The 18,630-nt window shown below is 45.6% G+C and overlaps 1 protein-coding gene across 1 annotated transcript in view; it reads right to left on the reverse strand.

Moving 5' to 3' along the window:
* The window catches only part of LOC105275774 (suppressor of lurcher protein 1), a 226,943-nt gene that overhangs the window by 171,048 nt on the left and 37,265 nt on the right, over positions 1-18,630 (reverse strand). The window contains exon 3 of the mRNA XM_026971836.1: positions 5,863-6,043. Within this exon, the coding sequence (XP_026827637.1) occupies positions 5,863-6,043 (181 nt within the window). The remainder of the gene's footprint in view (positions 1-5,862; positions 6,044-18,630) is intronic.

The raw sequence follows: 18,630 nt of genomic DNA on the forward strand, positions 1-18,630 counted from the left end.
GCCGGCAGGCGTTTTAAAGCTTCACCCCGAACGGCGTTCGCAACTCCATCGAAGTCGGCGTTCGTTGTTTCGTGCTGCTTCCGCTTCCGGCTAATTTAATTTCCGAGTGGCCAAGTCGAGCGAAGTCGTACATAGGGTGAGAAGAGCGAAGGGGAGAGCGAGATCCGGCCTCTGGTTGATTCTGGAGTTGGGCGACGAGCCGTTCCTCGATTGTGACACCTCGTGGCCCAGGAATTTCATCTCGCACATAATTAATCTCGGCAGTTACGCGGCCGACAAGTATAATTCCTAGCGGCTCGGCCGCCAGGAATATTCGGCGTGGCCCGTTACGAAAGCCGATGCTACAATGTTCCATCCGCCGCCGCCGCCGCCGCAAACTCGAGGTTTCCTCTGCTTCCGGGGTGGCCGCGCGCGTTTCCGTATACAGGGAACAACGCCGGTGCCAAGCCACTCCCGCTGCTGCCTGCGTTTGTTCATGCATTACCGCATACCATGGCAGGATATCGCGCTGACGAGCGCGTTGCGCGAAATTGCGCCAGACGAACGAAGTTGCGCGTAATTTCGAAGCTCTTAACGCCAAGGAACGTTTCGCGCGCAAGAAATTTCGGTAAGTACGCGCGCGCCAACACCCCTATCGCGAAGGGGTAAGTTGATTCCTCCGGTACTTTGTTCAGAATCCAAATTTACTTAGCCCGCGCTGTCGCCGGCAATGTAGACGCAATGCAGTTTCGCCGGAGACAAAATCGATACGCAACTAGAAAAAAATATCGATTCCTCGATAAACTATTGCATCGCGAGAATCATCGAGAGGAGAGATTGCCCTGTATCGCGCACGCTCATTTAATAGTTAGAACCCGGGGGTACCCATTAGGAGATCCTTAGTTTGCCCGGAAACTTGAAGCAGTATCTCTCGCTCGTATATAACTCGCGGAGGAGGCGGCGACTTACTATCGGCGCTCCTGGATATAAAGCCGAAGTTTCCTCTCTTCTCCGCGAGGGATTTTCCAAGCTTTAGGACACGCGCTAGGCACTGCCATACGTGGCACCGTGTAAACGATCGCCATGCGTCCCGTGCGCCATATTAATAGGAGCCCATCTCCATAGGCGGCTTAATATTGGACACGGCGCGCGGTCCTGGACGGTCCTTACAAGTAGAAACGATTTATGACCGCCGACGGTGGAGGATTTGTAAATAGAATCTTGCCCAAGAAGTGCACCCCGGAGGACGCGCGCGCGTGCTCGGCATAAAGGGGCGCGCGGCGCGAGGGACTCGACTAACTTCCGCTTTCGCGAAAATATTAATCCGCGCCGCGTGGACTCGCTCAGTCGCCCGTGGAACCGTGTGACCGTGGAAGGAGGAAGCGAGATTTTTCTTCATTACGTTTGCCAACAAGTTTCAGCGGGATTTAACAGAAATAACCGGCGGGCCCCGTCTTTGGCAGGGTTCTTCCGGTCCGTCGTACTTGCGGAATATTTTTTAATTAAGTGAAAACGGTGAGCGAAAATAGAATTCTCCCAAGAAAACACGGCTCGTGGCGGTGAAACGAACAGAACAGCTGACGGCGAAAAGATTGGTTCCGGACGATCGGTCGGCGAATTTCAAGTCAACGAATTTGCGCTCGCACGCGAAACAAATCGTGTGCAATTAGGAGAGGGGTCCGTTGCTCGCGCTTGTCTGAATTAGCGAACAACAGTTGATTCCCTCGGTGGTAACGTTCCTGAGGGATACTTGGTCGGCAGTAGCCGTGGGCGAGCACTCGAAAACCAAGTACGGAAATTTCTGACGGAGTGTAACTGACAATGACATAACTGCCGAAATGATCGCTCGAGCGACTTGTACGAGCGGCGCGTAGGAGGCGGCTGCGTTACTCGAAGCGTTGCGCATTACCGGATTGTTTGTCATGCATTTCCAACGGTCCATCTTGTCTGTCGGAAGTTCCGCCGGTCGACGTGACCTCGTCGCAGTTCGATGCATAATGCGCGACAGCACGAATTCCGCTGAGCATTTGCATACGTAAACGCCGCGGGCGTCTGTAACGATCAGCCTCGGCGAAGCGCGCGAGCGAACGTGCGAGCGAACGCTGCGAGCGATCACGAATCCGACTGACAGCCGAGTGATTGGACACTATTGGATTCTTATCCCGGCGGCATCGTGTTGATCGATCATCGCGCGGATCTCACGTCGTTAAAAGTATCCGCGGTCCATCCCGCCGGGCCAAATCGACGCGTCGACGATATTACATTTCCCGCGAACGGGTAACCGGTTTAGGAGGTAAGTGCAACCGCGGCAACTCACAAAAGGGGAAATTCATATTCCGTTCGTGGGGAGAGAAACCGAGTTCGGCGGAGAAAATAAAATCTGCCCCGACCCATAGAGACGCGCGCGCGCCCCGGTGTATTCAAGGAAGCGTCTCACCCCTTCTCGCCATCTCTCGTAACTTCCTCCTTCCTGAACTCCGCCCGCCCTTCCGCCCACTTCCCTTCCTGTTCCCGCATGACTTGGCTGATCCACCGCTCGCTCGCGCGCGCGCCAAGTTACCTCAAACCAGCCGGCGAACTTCCACGTGCGACGCATCCCAAGCGAATCTCTCGGACGGAAATTTCGGCGAGTGGACTACGGCCGCGTCCGCCACCAACCCCCATAACCGACGACGAACGGACGAATGGACGGCACATCGAGTTTCGGTTCTCGTCTGGACACCGAAAACGCGCAACACGAGTGCCCGATATAAAGCGAGAGGAGTAAACGCGAAAGGGGTTGGCGCAACGCTGTCGCGACCGCGTGAACGCTCGGGGATGCACCGGGTTGTTGTCCCGGTGCATCCCACGTTACAGCTGCAATCGAGCTGGCAGGTGGTGCGGGTGGGTGTCAAGGGAACACCCGCCGTGCGGCCCGTCGTGCAATCAGGCGCGCCGGAGCCTGATGCGACGCAACGGAAGCGGAAGAGAGTACCTTTGCCTATCCACGTTGTCGAGGGACTTGATGCGCGGCTGCCGCGAGTGAACGAGTCTCGGACTCCCCCTTCGGGAGAGCATCTGGATACCTTTGGTAGTTCGACGAAACGTTTCTTCATCAAGATAAGTAGTCGCCGAGACCTTCGCTAGATTGGAATTACCCCGCCATGTTGCAGCTTTGAAGGCACAGCGAGATACGGGAAATCCAGGGAATTGTAAAGATCCATTATTGAAAGGTGATATCTGAGAAATGCGCCGTCGCGGATCTGAATAATAGAAAAACGTGTGCCTCGCACTAACCATTCTCGTATTCTTTAACGTGTACTTAAAATATATTTTACGCCCGTAGCTTGGCTTTTGCCGAGACCTCTACGTTAAATTCCTACCTACAATAAATTGTGGTACAGGTGAAGTAAACGTCTCGCAGCAACGGACTTACGCTCGTTTTAGATCCTAAAACACTGCATTCAGGCGCAACGTAAATTCCACGAGAACACAGGAGCACGGGAAATCCCCGACGAATGTACATAGATTATTAAAGTAAAGCTAGATTTAAAGCGCATTTAGCCGTTTCGGAGAAATGTCAACCCGCCATCTAATTTTCTATATTTTCCTGCTACGGTCCTCGCGAATGTTTGCAATCATTATTACATGACGTCAAATATGCTTGCCTGATGTGCATGGTGCTCACGCGATTATATGGCGGGCTTTTCGGTCATGAACCGGAAGGAAAGAATCCTCATTAAACTCTATTTACATTAACTTCCTCTTACGGGCAATGAAACAGTTTGCAAGTTTCGCCGGACCACTCTGGCGATGTACGATTTACACGTGCGTCACTATTGCGCTTTCCCCCAGGTAACAGAAGTACGTAACGCGCTACAAATTGGCTACTACCCTGCCTGGCTCAAGTACTACCGGGACTCGTGCCATAAGTCACGGTGCTCACTCCCCGGCCCACCCTCACCCTGGGACGAATCGCATCTCGAATTCAATTTCACGAAATGGTCATTACGCCACAAATTTCTAAGTGTTTTCGTAAGACCATCGGAGAGAGATGTCGAGGAAGCTGGTTTAAACCCCATCGTAAATCTCGTCAATAATTCAGGAATATTGTTTTTTAATGAGTGAATTGCTCGCCGAGTGATTTCAATAATTAATGCTCTGAATTTTCTCTCCTCCAAAGTGACACCGTCTCGCCTTGCGTTCAGAGATATATGCACCCGCCTAATCAATTTACATGCCAACAGAGACTCACGGCAATTCGTGGGAAACAGTGCAAATCGACGATCAATGGCACCGAGGCCGTAATCACGCTTAATATGAAACTAATGAACCGAACGAAAGGAACTGTCGTTAGGTGCGCTCGATTCGACGCTCTTAAATCGTATTACCATGTCTCAGAGATATCGAGCGTTGAATTTTCGAAGAGAAGCGACCCCGCGGAGATACCTCGTGCGAAATTCCCTCGCGAACAGACACAATTTTCCGAAGGAAACGTTATAGATATAATATTATTTGCGGAAATGGAGATCAGTATTGCGTGCATTAGTTAAACAAAAGGCACGGCGAGCAGGTGCGCGCGATAATGTTGACTCAAGATTAATGAAACGCCTCGTCATCGAGGGTCACGTGCTCGCTGAACACGTTCTTAACTGTTGGAAATCAACGTTATTTAGTCCAGCGGCCACGACGTTCGCGGATGCAACGCTAGAAATCCCGACGCGCTTTCTCCACGTGCTCTTAATGCACATGTGCATATACAGGGTGGGGCAGTTAAGGTGTTACAGACTTATATCTCGGAAACGAAGCATTTTAGAGAAAAATGTTTCAGACAAAAGTTGCAGGGTTGGAAGGGGGCCACTCAGTGGAGGTAACAGATTGGTCATTCGTGGTCATTTTCAAGGTCATTTAAAGGTCAAATCCAATTTTTTAAACAGAAGGCCGGTTGCTTCGCTTTACACTAATCCATGAGATGTTCAAAATGTCCTCCAGCATTTTCTAAACATAATATACTTCTTCTTCTGAAATTACGTACTGCTTCTTAGTGTAAAGCAGAGCAATCGGCCCTTTTCAGGGCCACAAGGTGTGCAAATCCGATCAGCAACCTCCACGTGGTGCACACTGGGTAACGCTAATGCTGACGGTAAACAGTAAAATACTAAAAAAAAAACTTCAGTGTCTGTTATAAAGCGAGTTATTATCATTGGTCCACCAAAGGTTGAACCTGTGTTTTCGGGATGAGGAGGGTATTTAAAAAAAAATGTTTCCAACAAAAGTTACTTACTTTTCGACGGAGAATCAGAATCTGCAATAAAAAGTATGGGTTTCTGCTTAAAAAATTGGACTTGACCTTTAAATGACCTTGAAAATGACCACGAATGACCAATCTGTTACCTCCACTGAGTGGCCCCCTTCCAACCCTGCAACTTTTGTCTGAAACATTTTTCTCTAAAATGCTTCGTTTCCGAGATATAAGTCTGTAACACCTTAACTGCCCCACCCTGTATATGGCCGCGCGGCTGTATCGGTATAATTTAACATACGGAACACGGCTGCATTCCATTGGCGGCAGACAACCGCGAATAGATTCCGCCGGACAACGGAAGACCCGAATTAGGTGCACAGGCGAATCATTGTGCATGGATAATTTATTCGTCACCTTAATGCCGCCTGCCAGCGCTGAACATGGTGAACCAGTCCGCCTAATTAGAGATCGTGCATCACGCAAAATTATATATAAGAATTTATAAATTACATTATAATTATACGCACACATCGAAGAGCAAACATGCAAAGACTTTTTAAAGTTCTATGGTCCTCAAATATGATATTTCATTGAAACACAGTTTCAGTAAATGAAAATTGACATATGAGGCACTTGCTGCATAAATGCATATCACTTACTCGGGCACGGTGCGACGAATGTTGAACTTATCAAACGTTAGAACAATGATCTCGTCAGGGTGGCCAACAAACGTGTAAAGAAGGCAATCGATGTTGGGTGGATATCGTCTGGGAAAGTCGGGAGATGTAAATTTGCCACCTTGAGGCCTGTCCGAGCTGCTATACACGACGCAAGAACAACCTGCAAAGAAAAAAAAGTCATGTAGACGTCGCGTGTGGCAAATCCTTGGAAACTTGGACAGAGTAATATAACGCATACGGAGGAACGGCGAGACGGCGCAAAGTTTCGATGAATATTCGACAGTGTCGCATCTAATCGGGCAAGATTTCTCGGATGCGGGAAAGATCGTCGTCCCGCCCCGAACTCCGATTTTAACGCAGAGATATCGAGGTTTGCCGATAATGAAATTCACCGATCGACGCCGATTCCGCGGCCGAGAAATACAGACACGCGAGAGGGAGGAAAGTTTTCTTATTTCCAAAATGAAGTCGTCGCTCTCTGAGCGTATCGATCTGAGCGTTCTCGTTTTCGCGCCACCGGGGCCCGTCCGAGGGTGCCAAACTTGAAGAGTTATATCAAAGTTGGCCTTTTCGGCGAGAGAAACTCCCCTTTCGCGCGCAGAGGGAGCACATATAATTCACACGCGATTCTCGGTGTGCGGCGAGTCGGCCGAACGCACTCGAAAACGAGTGATTAATTCTCGTTCACGAGGATGTCTCGCGCCCGTTGCGATCCTCCTCCTCGGGGAGGATTCGCATTTCGAGCACGAGATTCGCATCGACAGCGCGATACGGAGAGACGGCGTGGCGTAAATTCAGTCGGGCCGTGTATCCGGCCGGATCAGACAGCAAATGATTAAGCAAGTCGATAATTTATATAGGAGTCGGCGAGAGCCGGCCGACGCGACTTCTATTATCCCTGAAGCCGTGAACTCGCACGGCTGGGAATAGCGAAAATTTAATTTCCTGTTTTTCAATTAACTTTTACGTTAGTCGGGCATAGCGGGTCTTCCCCGGACGGCCGGACACGGGAGAATGCAAAGACCCGTCGTATCTATGGTTAAATAATGGCATGACACTTGAGTTATACCGCTGGTACAAAAGCCCGAACATTCTCGACCAGTTTTATGCTTTGGGGACCCCATTGTATCCCGTAACTCGGCGTAATACGAAGGGAGTGATTCTCTCTCTCTCTCTTTCTCCTTCTCTCTTTTTTCATCTTTTTTTTTATTCCGCGAAGCTACGTGTACCGGGGTGTGTAATATACCGGTTTATTGTGCGCCCATTGTTGTAGAAAATAAAGCGATTCGGTGTGTAGAGTCGACTGTGTGAACAAGAAGTTGAAATTCGACTGCGGTGCAAATACTATGAAGCTCATGGCGCTCGTAAAGCGGGACGTTCCGCAATCTTCTCAAAGGAAGAATAACGTGAGGATCTTTCGAAAATTGCGCAGCTTCAGCATTATAAATTTTAAGTCTCGTAAGACAATCCGTAGAAAGGTTGCGTTTCCTGTTACGAGATGGAAGAGATGCTTCCATAATTCACACAGCATCATGCTCGGCTACGGCGATGCTAATTCTGACGTAATATATTATGTGACATCTTCGGTGTATGATATTCGATATCAGAAGCAAAAGTACAAGGTCGCGTTAACGATAAGAGAAATGTGAATTATTAAGCTGCTGTTTTCCTGTTAATGCGAATACAATCATTTATCTAAGATAATATCATCGCTACCCTCTCAATTCGTCTCTGTCGGCGCGCGAATGCTTTGCAATGATTATTCCGGCTAGGACGATCCATTAGTAAGCATCCGTTCGACACAGCCGAGACTAATGCAAACAAAGCAATTTGTAAGGATACTGACGCAATTAATCAGTCTTTCGAAAAAGCGAAGAGGAAGTTGCGCGCCGACGAGAGAAGACGCGTATCGCGTTTCGCGCGCAGCGAATTAATAGCTTCGCGAGCCGCAACTTGGAAGGATCTTTAGCAAATTAGCAAAAACGACATCTTTTTATCCCCATCTCCTTCCCCGGTGTTCTACCTTCTTCCACTTAACGACTCCAAGTACTTTCTCCCATTTTCTTTCCCACCGTTTCCTCTGCCACCCGATTCCACTTGCTTCCTTGTTCCTTTTATTTTCGCCACATTTTTCGTTGACCTGCCTTCACCTCCGCGTCCTCGTATAAAGGTTCCTACAACCGGAAGGACACCCAAGCGACCTATCGCGTGAAACGTAGCAGTGATACTTGAACTTATTTGTCCTGGCTCGTAAGACAAGCCGTGACATTTGCAATTTTCTAGCGTCTCTCTCTCTCTCTCTCTCTCTCTTCCCCTGTCTGCTGTCGATATTATTCATCTCGTTGTTGAACCCACGTACGCGCGAATCCTTTGCCGGATGTTGATGACGTTTATGCATCAGCGAAATAAGTTGGATTATCTCCATTTCCTATTGTGAACACGCGCTCTGCCAATCACAATTCCCACGTGAGCACATGTCAGGGAGGAAGCTTAATAATTGCATAATTATTGAGCTCGCTCTCTGTGATATATCTCCAAATCATAATAATCCATGAGATATAAAAGTCAATGTCGATAATAATTATCGGAAACCCTCGAAAATGAATTTTATCACGATAATTAATAATTAATTGCGAGCACGAATTAAAGGAGGACGACCGAAGCGGATCACTCCAATGGTACATGGTCGAAAATCAAGAGAACGATCGATTACTGGCCTCGTATTAACGACATCGTGGCACCGTACATTGAAGAACGCAATGTTAGCCGCGCGTCCGCAAAAAAATGCTGGCGCGACGACCTCGTGACGGGATTGTCCGAGAAACCTGGAGAATATTTTAAGTAGCTGAATAGCAATTAATTCCCCGCTCGTGTCACACGTACGTACGATACATGCCGAGAGCAGCATGTACAACGTTAAAAGCGACCACGGCCTCTTGGCTGCTCAAGTATTATAGAACGCCAGACTCTAAAATACTCGGAGACATCATTGTTCAATCACGTTCACCGGTACCGGCTCGAATATTCCCAAGTCGCACTCTATTTATAGCTGAAGATGACGCTTCACGATAGTTACAGGTAGAGACCCTCAAGTAAGAGTCTGGACATCATGGATCGAAAATGGCGTCCGTTTGTCACTAATAGAGTCTCTATCTATGAAGAATATATAACCTTCCTTCAATATAATCTTATTAGTGTCAAATTATAAATAGTGGCAAAATGACTGGATGTTGCATACGAGGTTGTACAAACAAAGATAAAAAGGAATTTATATGGCAACTTTGCCAACAAATTCCCAAAAAGGAGCATTATGGATGTCAATACAACTATATTGTTTTCTTCAAACTATCAAAATTATGTTGTATTTTTCAAATTTCCTTGGTAGAAAAATTTCTCAGATTTTCTATTAAGAATTGAAACGTTTCTCAGAATAACTCAAACAATCTAAGAAATTCTGAAAAATTATTAATACTTCTCATACAGTTTCATACATAGATATAATGAAATATTCTGAAAATTCTCATCCAATTATTTCCAAAACATTCTGAGAAAATATTGTTGATTTCTCAGAATTTTTCATAAATAAGTGGATGAGAATTCTCAAAATATTTCAGTATCTCTATGTATGAAAATTTCTGAGAAATAGTAATAATTTCTCAGATTTTCTGAGTTATTCTGAGAAACGTTCCAATTCTTATAGAAAATCTGAGAAATTTTTCCACCACGGATATTTATTTTGTTAAGATAATATTGTTATTTTAACAATTAATGTTATGTACAATTTCTTTTTCGAATAAAGATGTGTTTTAGATAGAGTCCCTTAATTGATGAACCTCAATTCCGCCATTTTCGATCCCACCAATCAGGTGCGAATCCACGATGTCCAGACTCTTACTTGAGGGTCTCTAGTTACAGGGGAAAGAGCAATATTTGGCCGGATGGCGCTGCCAAGGCCTTCTCTTTTGTATAATAAAAAAAAAGAAAGAGAGCAATAGGCTTTCCCAAAAACGAGAAAAAATGCGCATATGAGTAACAGCCTGCGATTGTTCTCGCGTTAACGTCACGACGTATAATTAACATGCGCCGACCGTTCGCACGCGGTACGTGCCCGACTCTCTGGAATATCGATCAGGCGTGATGCATGCAGTCTATAAAATGGATCGTCGTCGAACGTCTAAAAGCGTCGGGAACTTATTTTACATGGGGATGAAAATGACAGTTCATAAAAGGAAGGAGGTGCAAGAGATTACCTTGCGATGGAATGAAGAGAGAGAGAGAGAGAGAAAGAGAGAGAGAAACACACAGCGAAAGGAACAGAAGGGAAGAGAAAATACTGCACCTATCTGTGTTATTCAAGGTAATGTGTAAGAAACGTGACGCACGTAATCTCCCTGAGCTCCATCGGTACTATTATCCATTTATTATATTAAAACGTACGGAGCAAGAATTCCAAATCAGACGCTTTGAGCCGCTTTCAGATGATCGCCTTTATATTTATCGGTATCTTAATGTGATCTTTTCCTCGCATGACAGGACGCATTCCCTCAAGCGTTATGGTATACTGTGAGAACTCCGACAGGTGATCCGTGAGCTGTGACACGGAGAAGCGCGAAGGGACGTCTTCCCACGACTCCGTTGGCCGTCCTCACACCGTTATACACAGTCACACAAATAGCAGAGACGTAAGATCGCGGCCGACGCACTAAGAACGCTGACGATATTATTGCCGCGTCGGAAACAGCAGAAATCACTTAGCGCTCAATTCTAGTCGCACAAGTTGACTTTTCCGAATTCGGGTTGATACCGCAAGCTGCTGGCGGGATCGAAACTTGCAGAGTTTCCGCAAAAGCGAGAGAAACTCTGGCCCGTGGCCCGTCCGTTACTACTTCGCGTGTATATACCTATATATATATATATATATATATGCGTGTATAGGTGTATAAATATATGCACATATATATTCGCGGATACGCTTATGGGGTTCAAAGCGCCGCATTATCTCGACTGCGGAGAGCATTATAAGCCGAACTCTAAGAAGATTATTCGTTTTCTTTCACGGATGCCGAAATTCTTCTTATAAGCGATTAAAGATTAAGATTAAAAGTAGATTGAAGCTTAAAGTAGATTTACTTCAACGCAGGATCTTAATTTAAAGTTTAACTACTGAGAATACATGTCGAGAGTTGAAAAGTCGCGAGAACGATGACGGCGAGTCGAAGCTACCCTGCGAGATATACGACTCAAGAACAACTCTAAATACCGAAATAAAACTAAATAAAACTACGGCGAGAGTACCCAGCGTACTCAATAAGCAAATTTTCAAGGCTCGAACACGTGGATGGATTCACGTACACGCGATGGAGTGTCTTATCTGCCCGAGACGATGCGAGATCCTTCGCGATGCAGCGGATGGTGCGATACAGCCAGACATCCGCTGAAAGCACTACCGGCACACTTGGATCACGCGATTACTCGGTGGACACAGAAAGGCTTCTGCTAAAAGCCGCCGGATAAAGAGGCGAGTAAGGAAAAAAGGAAACGAGAAACGGCAAGGCGGGGAGGGAGAGAAAAAAGGACGCACCGCGCGCTAAGAAGCGGAGGGGTACCCGCAGGACTTTGGCGTATCCTGACTATCTCCGGTTAGAAATATCGTCTCAAAGTACAACGGCTCCATATTCAATTACCCCGGAGATGCATCTGCGGCAAGAACAGAATCGTTCTTTGAGGAAGACCAGCTGCTCCTTCGGCGCGCCGTTCATCCACGCAAATTACTGCAAAGAGCGCGAAGCTTTCCCGCGACATACAATCTTTCGCCGTTCGTTTCGAGTCGATATCTATGTACCAGCAGGTTTTCGCATGCCCCAGGGGTTCGAGGGGTTTGGTTATCATAATAATCGTACGTAAAGTCAACTCTCGTCGATGCTATAACCGTGCATATTGTTCTGGACCGACGTGACGGCAATGGACCAGAAGATGTCTCCGCACCGCAGATAAAATAGCTCATAGAAAATATCGATTTTCAAGCAGCAGCTGCTGCTGCTTCCTTTGAGAAGCGATGTTACCGAATAGAGGGAGTTAAGTGCACGCGTACGAGATAGATTGAGGATATCGCTGCCACCAAAGCTGTATCCCATCGCGTGGCGTTTCACGGGATCGAATGATTCAAATCGCTCACGTGACTGTGAAATAGATATACTTGTGCGGAGATTATTCTTGTATTATCCTCGTCGGGCACAAAAAACGAAATGATATTCAGGAACCGCGGTGCGTTTTTGTTGAACGCCCTCATGGGATGGCAGAGTGCACCTGCTCGCAATTTAAATCTCGGGTATTATGTAATTAAGTCCACGCTAATTTATAATAGACCATTAGCAGTTTCTGTAACACACAAATCACCGTTTCCTTGTTTTTTTTATCCGCTTAAACGTTTACGGGAAAACAATCAAAGAGCTCGTCATTCACGTGGATACGATGGATTAGCGATTTACAATTTGCGTTATCAAAGTGGAGCAGACCTCTGGCCTCGGCTCGGGCCAAGTACCAAGCAAATACCGAGGAGTTTATCAATAAAACGAGCTCTATTTGTCCGCGCAATTTCTGCTGTTCCTCTCTTCCTCTCATTGCACGGATGTATTAAAAAATTGCTATCGCTTATTCTTCCACGTGCCCACCTACACCGAGCGAACAACTCCCGTTAAACCAGAGGTCGGTCAACGCTGATTCCTTCATCCGACTGTACTATCCGACTATACGCGTGCAGTAATGCGTACTCCGCAAATATTTTCGCTAAACGACTTTTGACATGCACGTGCGTCAACGAAACATCTATGTGATGTCAACAACAACAATTGCACGTCACATTTGCCTGGATGTGTCCGCAATCTCCCCAATCGTGTCGGAATAAATTTTAAAAGCCGCTTTTATATCTCAATTATTTTTCGCACTCGCGGTAAAATTTATCGGAAAAAGCTTTCGTCGCGTGGCTGCGTGTTGTATTTTTGTTTTGTATATTTATACATACGATGAAGATTAATGTAAAAATGAAAAGTTTTTCGCGGATTACTTCGCAAATTGTACGCGCATGTCCATGCACTTTTCACTAACACAAATGCCTGCATAAATATTAATACGCGTGTAGCATGAATATTGTAACCAATTTTTCACGTGCGGAAATTTTTCGCCGCGCCCTATGGAAATCTCCAAATGAAATTACGCGACGATCATCTCTAAATCGTCCGATATTAAAGGACAAAGGATTTGAATGACGGGATCAATCTTGAACTTTGTTAACAGCAAACGCACAAGCGCGCATCTTTAATCACGACACGTCGCAGCATGCCGTTACTCACAATCAGTACACATCCGCGAGACTGGAAGAAAAAATATTGCGCAATCCAGATTATCGGCACTTCTTTATGGATTGCTCGGCGCAACACCGATTTGACAGGTGCCGCGATGTGCAAGGGGGTGGATATCAATCTAGGAGCAGGTGGCCGGAATATTCGCAAACAAGCTAGCAAGAATTTATATACAACCGTGGTGCCGGCAGTTTTGCTTTATCTACTATTGGCTCGGGAGTTTTTGCGATACTCGCGGGCCGGAGCTCTCTTCCTCGCTCTCTCTCTCTTTTTTTTTATGGCCACGAGCAAGCATTTATTCATGAATCCGGAATGACAATGTAACTGCAACGCGCTCTTTCGTCCCGCGCGATCGAGCGTTCTCTCATGTGAACCAAGCAGATTACATAACTGCATCCGTCTGCATTTTATTTCGCTAATGCAAATGTTAAGCGCATCTGAATTGCAGAATTGCCGCGTTACGAAAACAGGTGTTTAAACATTAATCTTCATTTTTTTTTCTGCACTCTTGTGGATAAGGGAGAGAGAAGACGTAGCAACGGATCGCTGTTCGCAATGCATTTGGATTCCTAAATGTAAATTTATATGCATGTATCAATCGCCGGGCAGCTTGCCTGAAAAATGATACGGATAACGTTATCCCGCGCGGGAAAACTCCGCTTGGTAGAATCGCTAGAAGAAGAAGAAGAAGAAGAAGAAGAAAAAGAAGATGCTTCCTGATTCTGCCTTGAGAGCTCAGCTTGGCGCAGATATTGACCTCATCGCCGGAACGGCGTTCGCAATGGACTATTCTGATACTTGTTGAAATTTTGTTGCGGCGCGGGCGTCGAGCCGGGAGGAAGAAGTTTTCATCCGGACGGCGATACACGCGATCATGCATTGGCGGAACGTCTACGATATACTGATAAAAGCTCGGAATCTACGAACTTAACGTTCAAAGGACGCCGATAGAACGACGCTTGCACGCGCGGAATATCCGGTGCGATATCGGCGATTCTCGAGCGAACGTTCGCAAGAAGTAAGTCGCGTGCGACTTCAATTCACAGCTGTCACGCAAATTATCGATATCGACCACTCGTAGATTAACGAGGTTTCCATTCGGCCGTATCGACGAATAATTCGCATTCAATTTCGTAAGCGCGAACGTCTGCCATACGTTGACTGGTGAAATTTGTACGAGCAGGATACGAGCGAATCGCACACTGACGTAAAGGGCATTTGCGAAATCGTAATTGAAATATTAATTTATGACGCATAACGGCCGCCTAGTAATTAACACGCTCTGTAACCCCGTGTCAACGGATGCGCAATGCATGCATTACGGCGACACGGCCGCATTACATAAATACTCGGCTTTGCTCCGGCCTCGACCGGATCATAATGGGCGAAGTGTACAATTCTGCCATTATCCCCGAAACAGCGGCGTTTACAGTGAAAATCCATGAATACGCCCGTGGAAACCGCGTTGCGTCCGTGAAAAATATTCGCGTGCGTGTTCACGTTATTAAATTGTTACGGGACGATATAAAAATACGTGTATGTTAATTATCCTTATTCTCGAATTTCGCCGTGCGCAATTCGGTCGTTCGAACCGATTTGTTGATCACCGCCCGTGGATATCACGATATTTTGAATTAAATTTCGTGAAAATAATCCTCGCGAGGTAAATAACGTTAATAATGATGTTGGTGGGCGAATTTGCTAACTCTCATGTTAAATTAATCATACGATATTAGCTTTTGCGTATAGAGTATTATGAGTTCTCGCGAAAATAAAATGTTATTTTATCGAATCGATCCTTCAACTTTGAATGTTTGATGTCATCCAACTCAAATATCATGTCTTTCCACAGAAATGCGATAAAGAATCGCCTTTGTCCTTATGCAAAAGGAAAATGATGACGCGTATGCTTTTGAACGTAACGCAAACGAATAGGATGCGATTATACACGTATACGTGGTCACTTACTCTTACGATTCTGAAAAATGTGAAAAATTCTAGACACGCTCGCCGGAAATATTGAGAAAAATGTTATAGACGTAGTCGTCGTATAAATCGCGCATTACGTCACGGGCATGATGCACTGCTGTATTATCGCCGTTACAACAACGGTGGTTTTTCCCTTTTTGCGCGAATCGAAATGCAGCAACACGGCCAGCCGAACTGAACCATGTATCAATTACACGAAGCTGCTGCATTGTACGAATAAATAGACTACTGGTGGTTACATTCGTGGAACAAACGTGACTTCCGCCACCCTGCACGTCGGATACGAATCGATGCCGCTCCCTTTTAATGGAGATATTCGCTCGGATTGGACAGTGTGAGCTCGCTGAAATTATTCCAGGATAGATCGAGCATTATGATGGATCGGCTTTCGCCGTGCCGTTTGGTAACCATCGCACTGAGACAGGCACGCGTTAGCGATGTGGTTGAAAGTTGCGTATTTGATCACGCGCTTAATATGTTCGGCAAACGGGATGATATTAACTATTGATAGGAAAATTTATGGGGGCCGAGCAATTATCGGCCAAATATAATATCAGTTTGAAGAGAACACAAATTTATTGGTCGGATTAAATTACTGAATATATTATACGTATTTATCATGGATTACGTAAATAATTTTCGATTCTTCGATAAGTCGATGATACCAGAGATGATAACTAAGTAACGCGTCAAATAAAAGTACAATTCGTCGGCAATTGCTACTTAGTGCTATCAAAGTTGCTACCATCGCGTCTTCTCGCAGTTGAACACAATTCCTGTTATCGCGGAATATTAGCAATTATTCCGGAGTGACAAAACTTTAACCGAGCTAACACCGCAAACTGCGAACGACGGACCGCGCGAGCGCTCGTGGAACTTTCATTTCCAGTTCTTCTGATGTAAAGGGCAGATTATGGACGAACGAAATCGCAGCAGAAGACCGGCCGCGCGTAATGAAACAAATGTTTTGAATGCGGCCGCGTCTTCATTTAAAAGTAAAGGGGGTAATTTGTATGCCGGGCATGCTGTTAGGGACATACGAAATTCTAGGGGTAAACCAGAAAGGGCGACGTGGCTGTAATGCAACCGCGCAAAGTGAATCGCGCCGATATCAGGCGCACGACTTCCTCGCACCGACGTAACACATCCGGCGGTTTGCGTACGTGTGTGAATCAGATATTACACGTATGAGTCTTATGCACCAGCAGGAGCATTTGTATCTTTGCCATCGCGTAGTAGCCCACGTGACGCTGGGCATAAAAAGCGGAGGAACAAAAATCTACTTGCGACATCGGAAAAACGCGAAGCTAAATATCTGCAAGAAGAAAAGAGAGATGTGGAAAGTCCTACGGCCGTTTCTCGTGTATGGTCCAGAAACGAAGATGCCTGACCAGCTTGCTACCTCGATTTAAACCGAGTTGGTTTTGTAACTAAATTCAACTGCATAATGCAGGAAAGACTTTCGTATTATAAGCACATACGAAGCTCATGCTAAACCCACTTTTAGAAATGTTACAGCCGTTTGCATCAGATAATAATTTACTGCTGTGTGTGTGTGCTGAGATGAAAGATATTTTATTGAAATAATAAATTGGAAGATAATGTATTGTCTGCGTGTGCGCGCGAGAGAAAAGGAGAGAAAGAGAGAGAGATTGAAACTAATTGTAGTGCCAAACATTGTGTGTACATTATGTATTAGATGTAAATTCTCTATCCATTTCGGTTACTATTCCATTATATTTCTCGTACTCTCAAAATAAACGATGCACAATAAAATTTACTATTATCCTATTAAGTACTATAAAAAACTATAATTCAACGAAAAGCGATTTAAAGTATTTATACATGTACCAATTTTTACAATTCCTGGGCATTTTAGACATGTTATTTACATAGCAATAAATCTAATTTACGTCACATTAATTAAGTTAATGTCCGCGATGTCTCTCGTTTCATAAAATTATTTTACCTGCACTGCGACTCTTATCACGCGATATAAGCAATCTGTCACATGGCTATATGCGAAAACGCGAGCTCTCTCTAGAGCGAAAAAAATTATATTTTATACTATAGTCGCGCACAGATACAAAAACCGCAAAAGCAGGACATCCGTGAGAGAATGCGCGATGCTCGCCACTGGAAGCTTTCTGGTTGATAACAGCTAGATAGAACCAGCTATGAAAAAAAGAGATATAGATGTCGTACATCGCGAGAATATTTTTTCCCCCGTGCCGTACCGCAAAATGTGAAGACATTTGGAAACAAATTGTAGATACGCGCCATGCACACACCGAACGTGACGTTTCGCGCTGTTGGTCTCAAGTTTTTCTCATGCAAAGTGAAATGTCACGTTGTTGTACTCGTGATAGTCACGGCAAGCGAAATCATTACGATTAAGTACTTACGATATGTTACCGCATTTATCATGTTTTTCAGATCACTGTAAATTCGCAACATACCTTCCACATCATGAACTGAAAATAGCTACAATAATGGTGATCACAATAATGGAGTCGCGTTAATAGCACTGTCGTATACATACACGCGATTGCAGAGATTTTATCCAATATTTTTAAAACAGTAGATGTGGAAAGTACTCCGGCTCGGTATAAAATATATAATAACACAATTTCGCGTTCGCGTTTTATTATTGTTTCATTTTTGGGATTAAAGCAGAGAACGCGCGGTTGAAATTTAATTAGTTTCGATCAGCAGCGTTTAATATTGGCATGTAGCGCATCCGTTCGCGAACAAGAAATCTCCAGTCGATTGGAGATTATACCAATCACATTTCTTTGGATACGAAGCAATGTGGAACACGCGCGCGCGATCCGTTTCGTTGCTTCAATACAACTAGAGATGCTGTAGCGAAAATAATACTAAGAGATCGGTTGCACTGGTGTGTTTCGCAGTCGATCGATATCACAACGTGAAGAGAACATGATCAGAGATCAACTGCGTTATCGCGCGGTCCGACAGAGAGTTTGAACGTTACTGGAAGCAGAGGATGATTCGACCGATTGATGCGCGTCTGCCAAGTCCCGATCGGCGGCACAAAGGATAGTATTGACCGATTTCACGCTGACATACGCTGACAAGCCGTCCGTTAAAAGCAGCTGAACGCACGTACAACCGAATGATTGCCAGTGCAGTGGTACCGCTCTCGCCTAAACTAGTTACGGTGTCACCCGTGATCTATCTGGCCTCTTCCGCTAATGACAGCTCGCCATGCCAAACCCGAAGCGTTGATGCCGCATGGACAATCCGCAAAAGCCACAACGATGACTATTCTCGTCCGGTCGAGTCAAAGCCGACAGTGATGCCGCGTTAATCTGTACCATCTGTAATACGATAAGCAGCTGAACGCGATACCCGAAAAGGGATAGCGCGGAACTTAACG

This window comes from Ooceraea biroi, chromosome 8 (assembly GCF_003672135.1).
Source record: "Ooceraea biroi isolate clonal line C1 chromosome 8, Obir_v5.4, whole genome shotgun sequence".
NCBI lineage: Eukaryota > Metazoa > Arthropoda > Insecta > Hymenoptera > Formicidae > Ooceraea > Ooceraea biroi.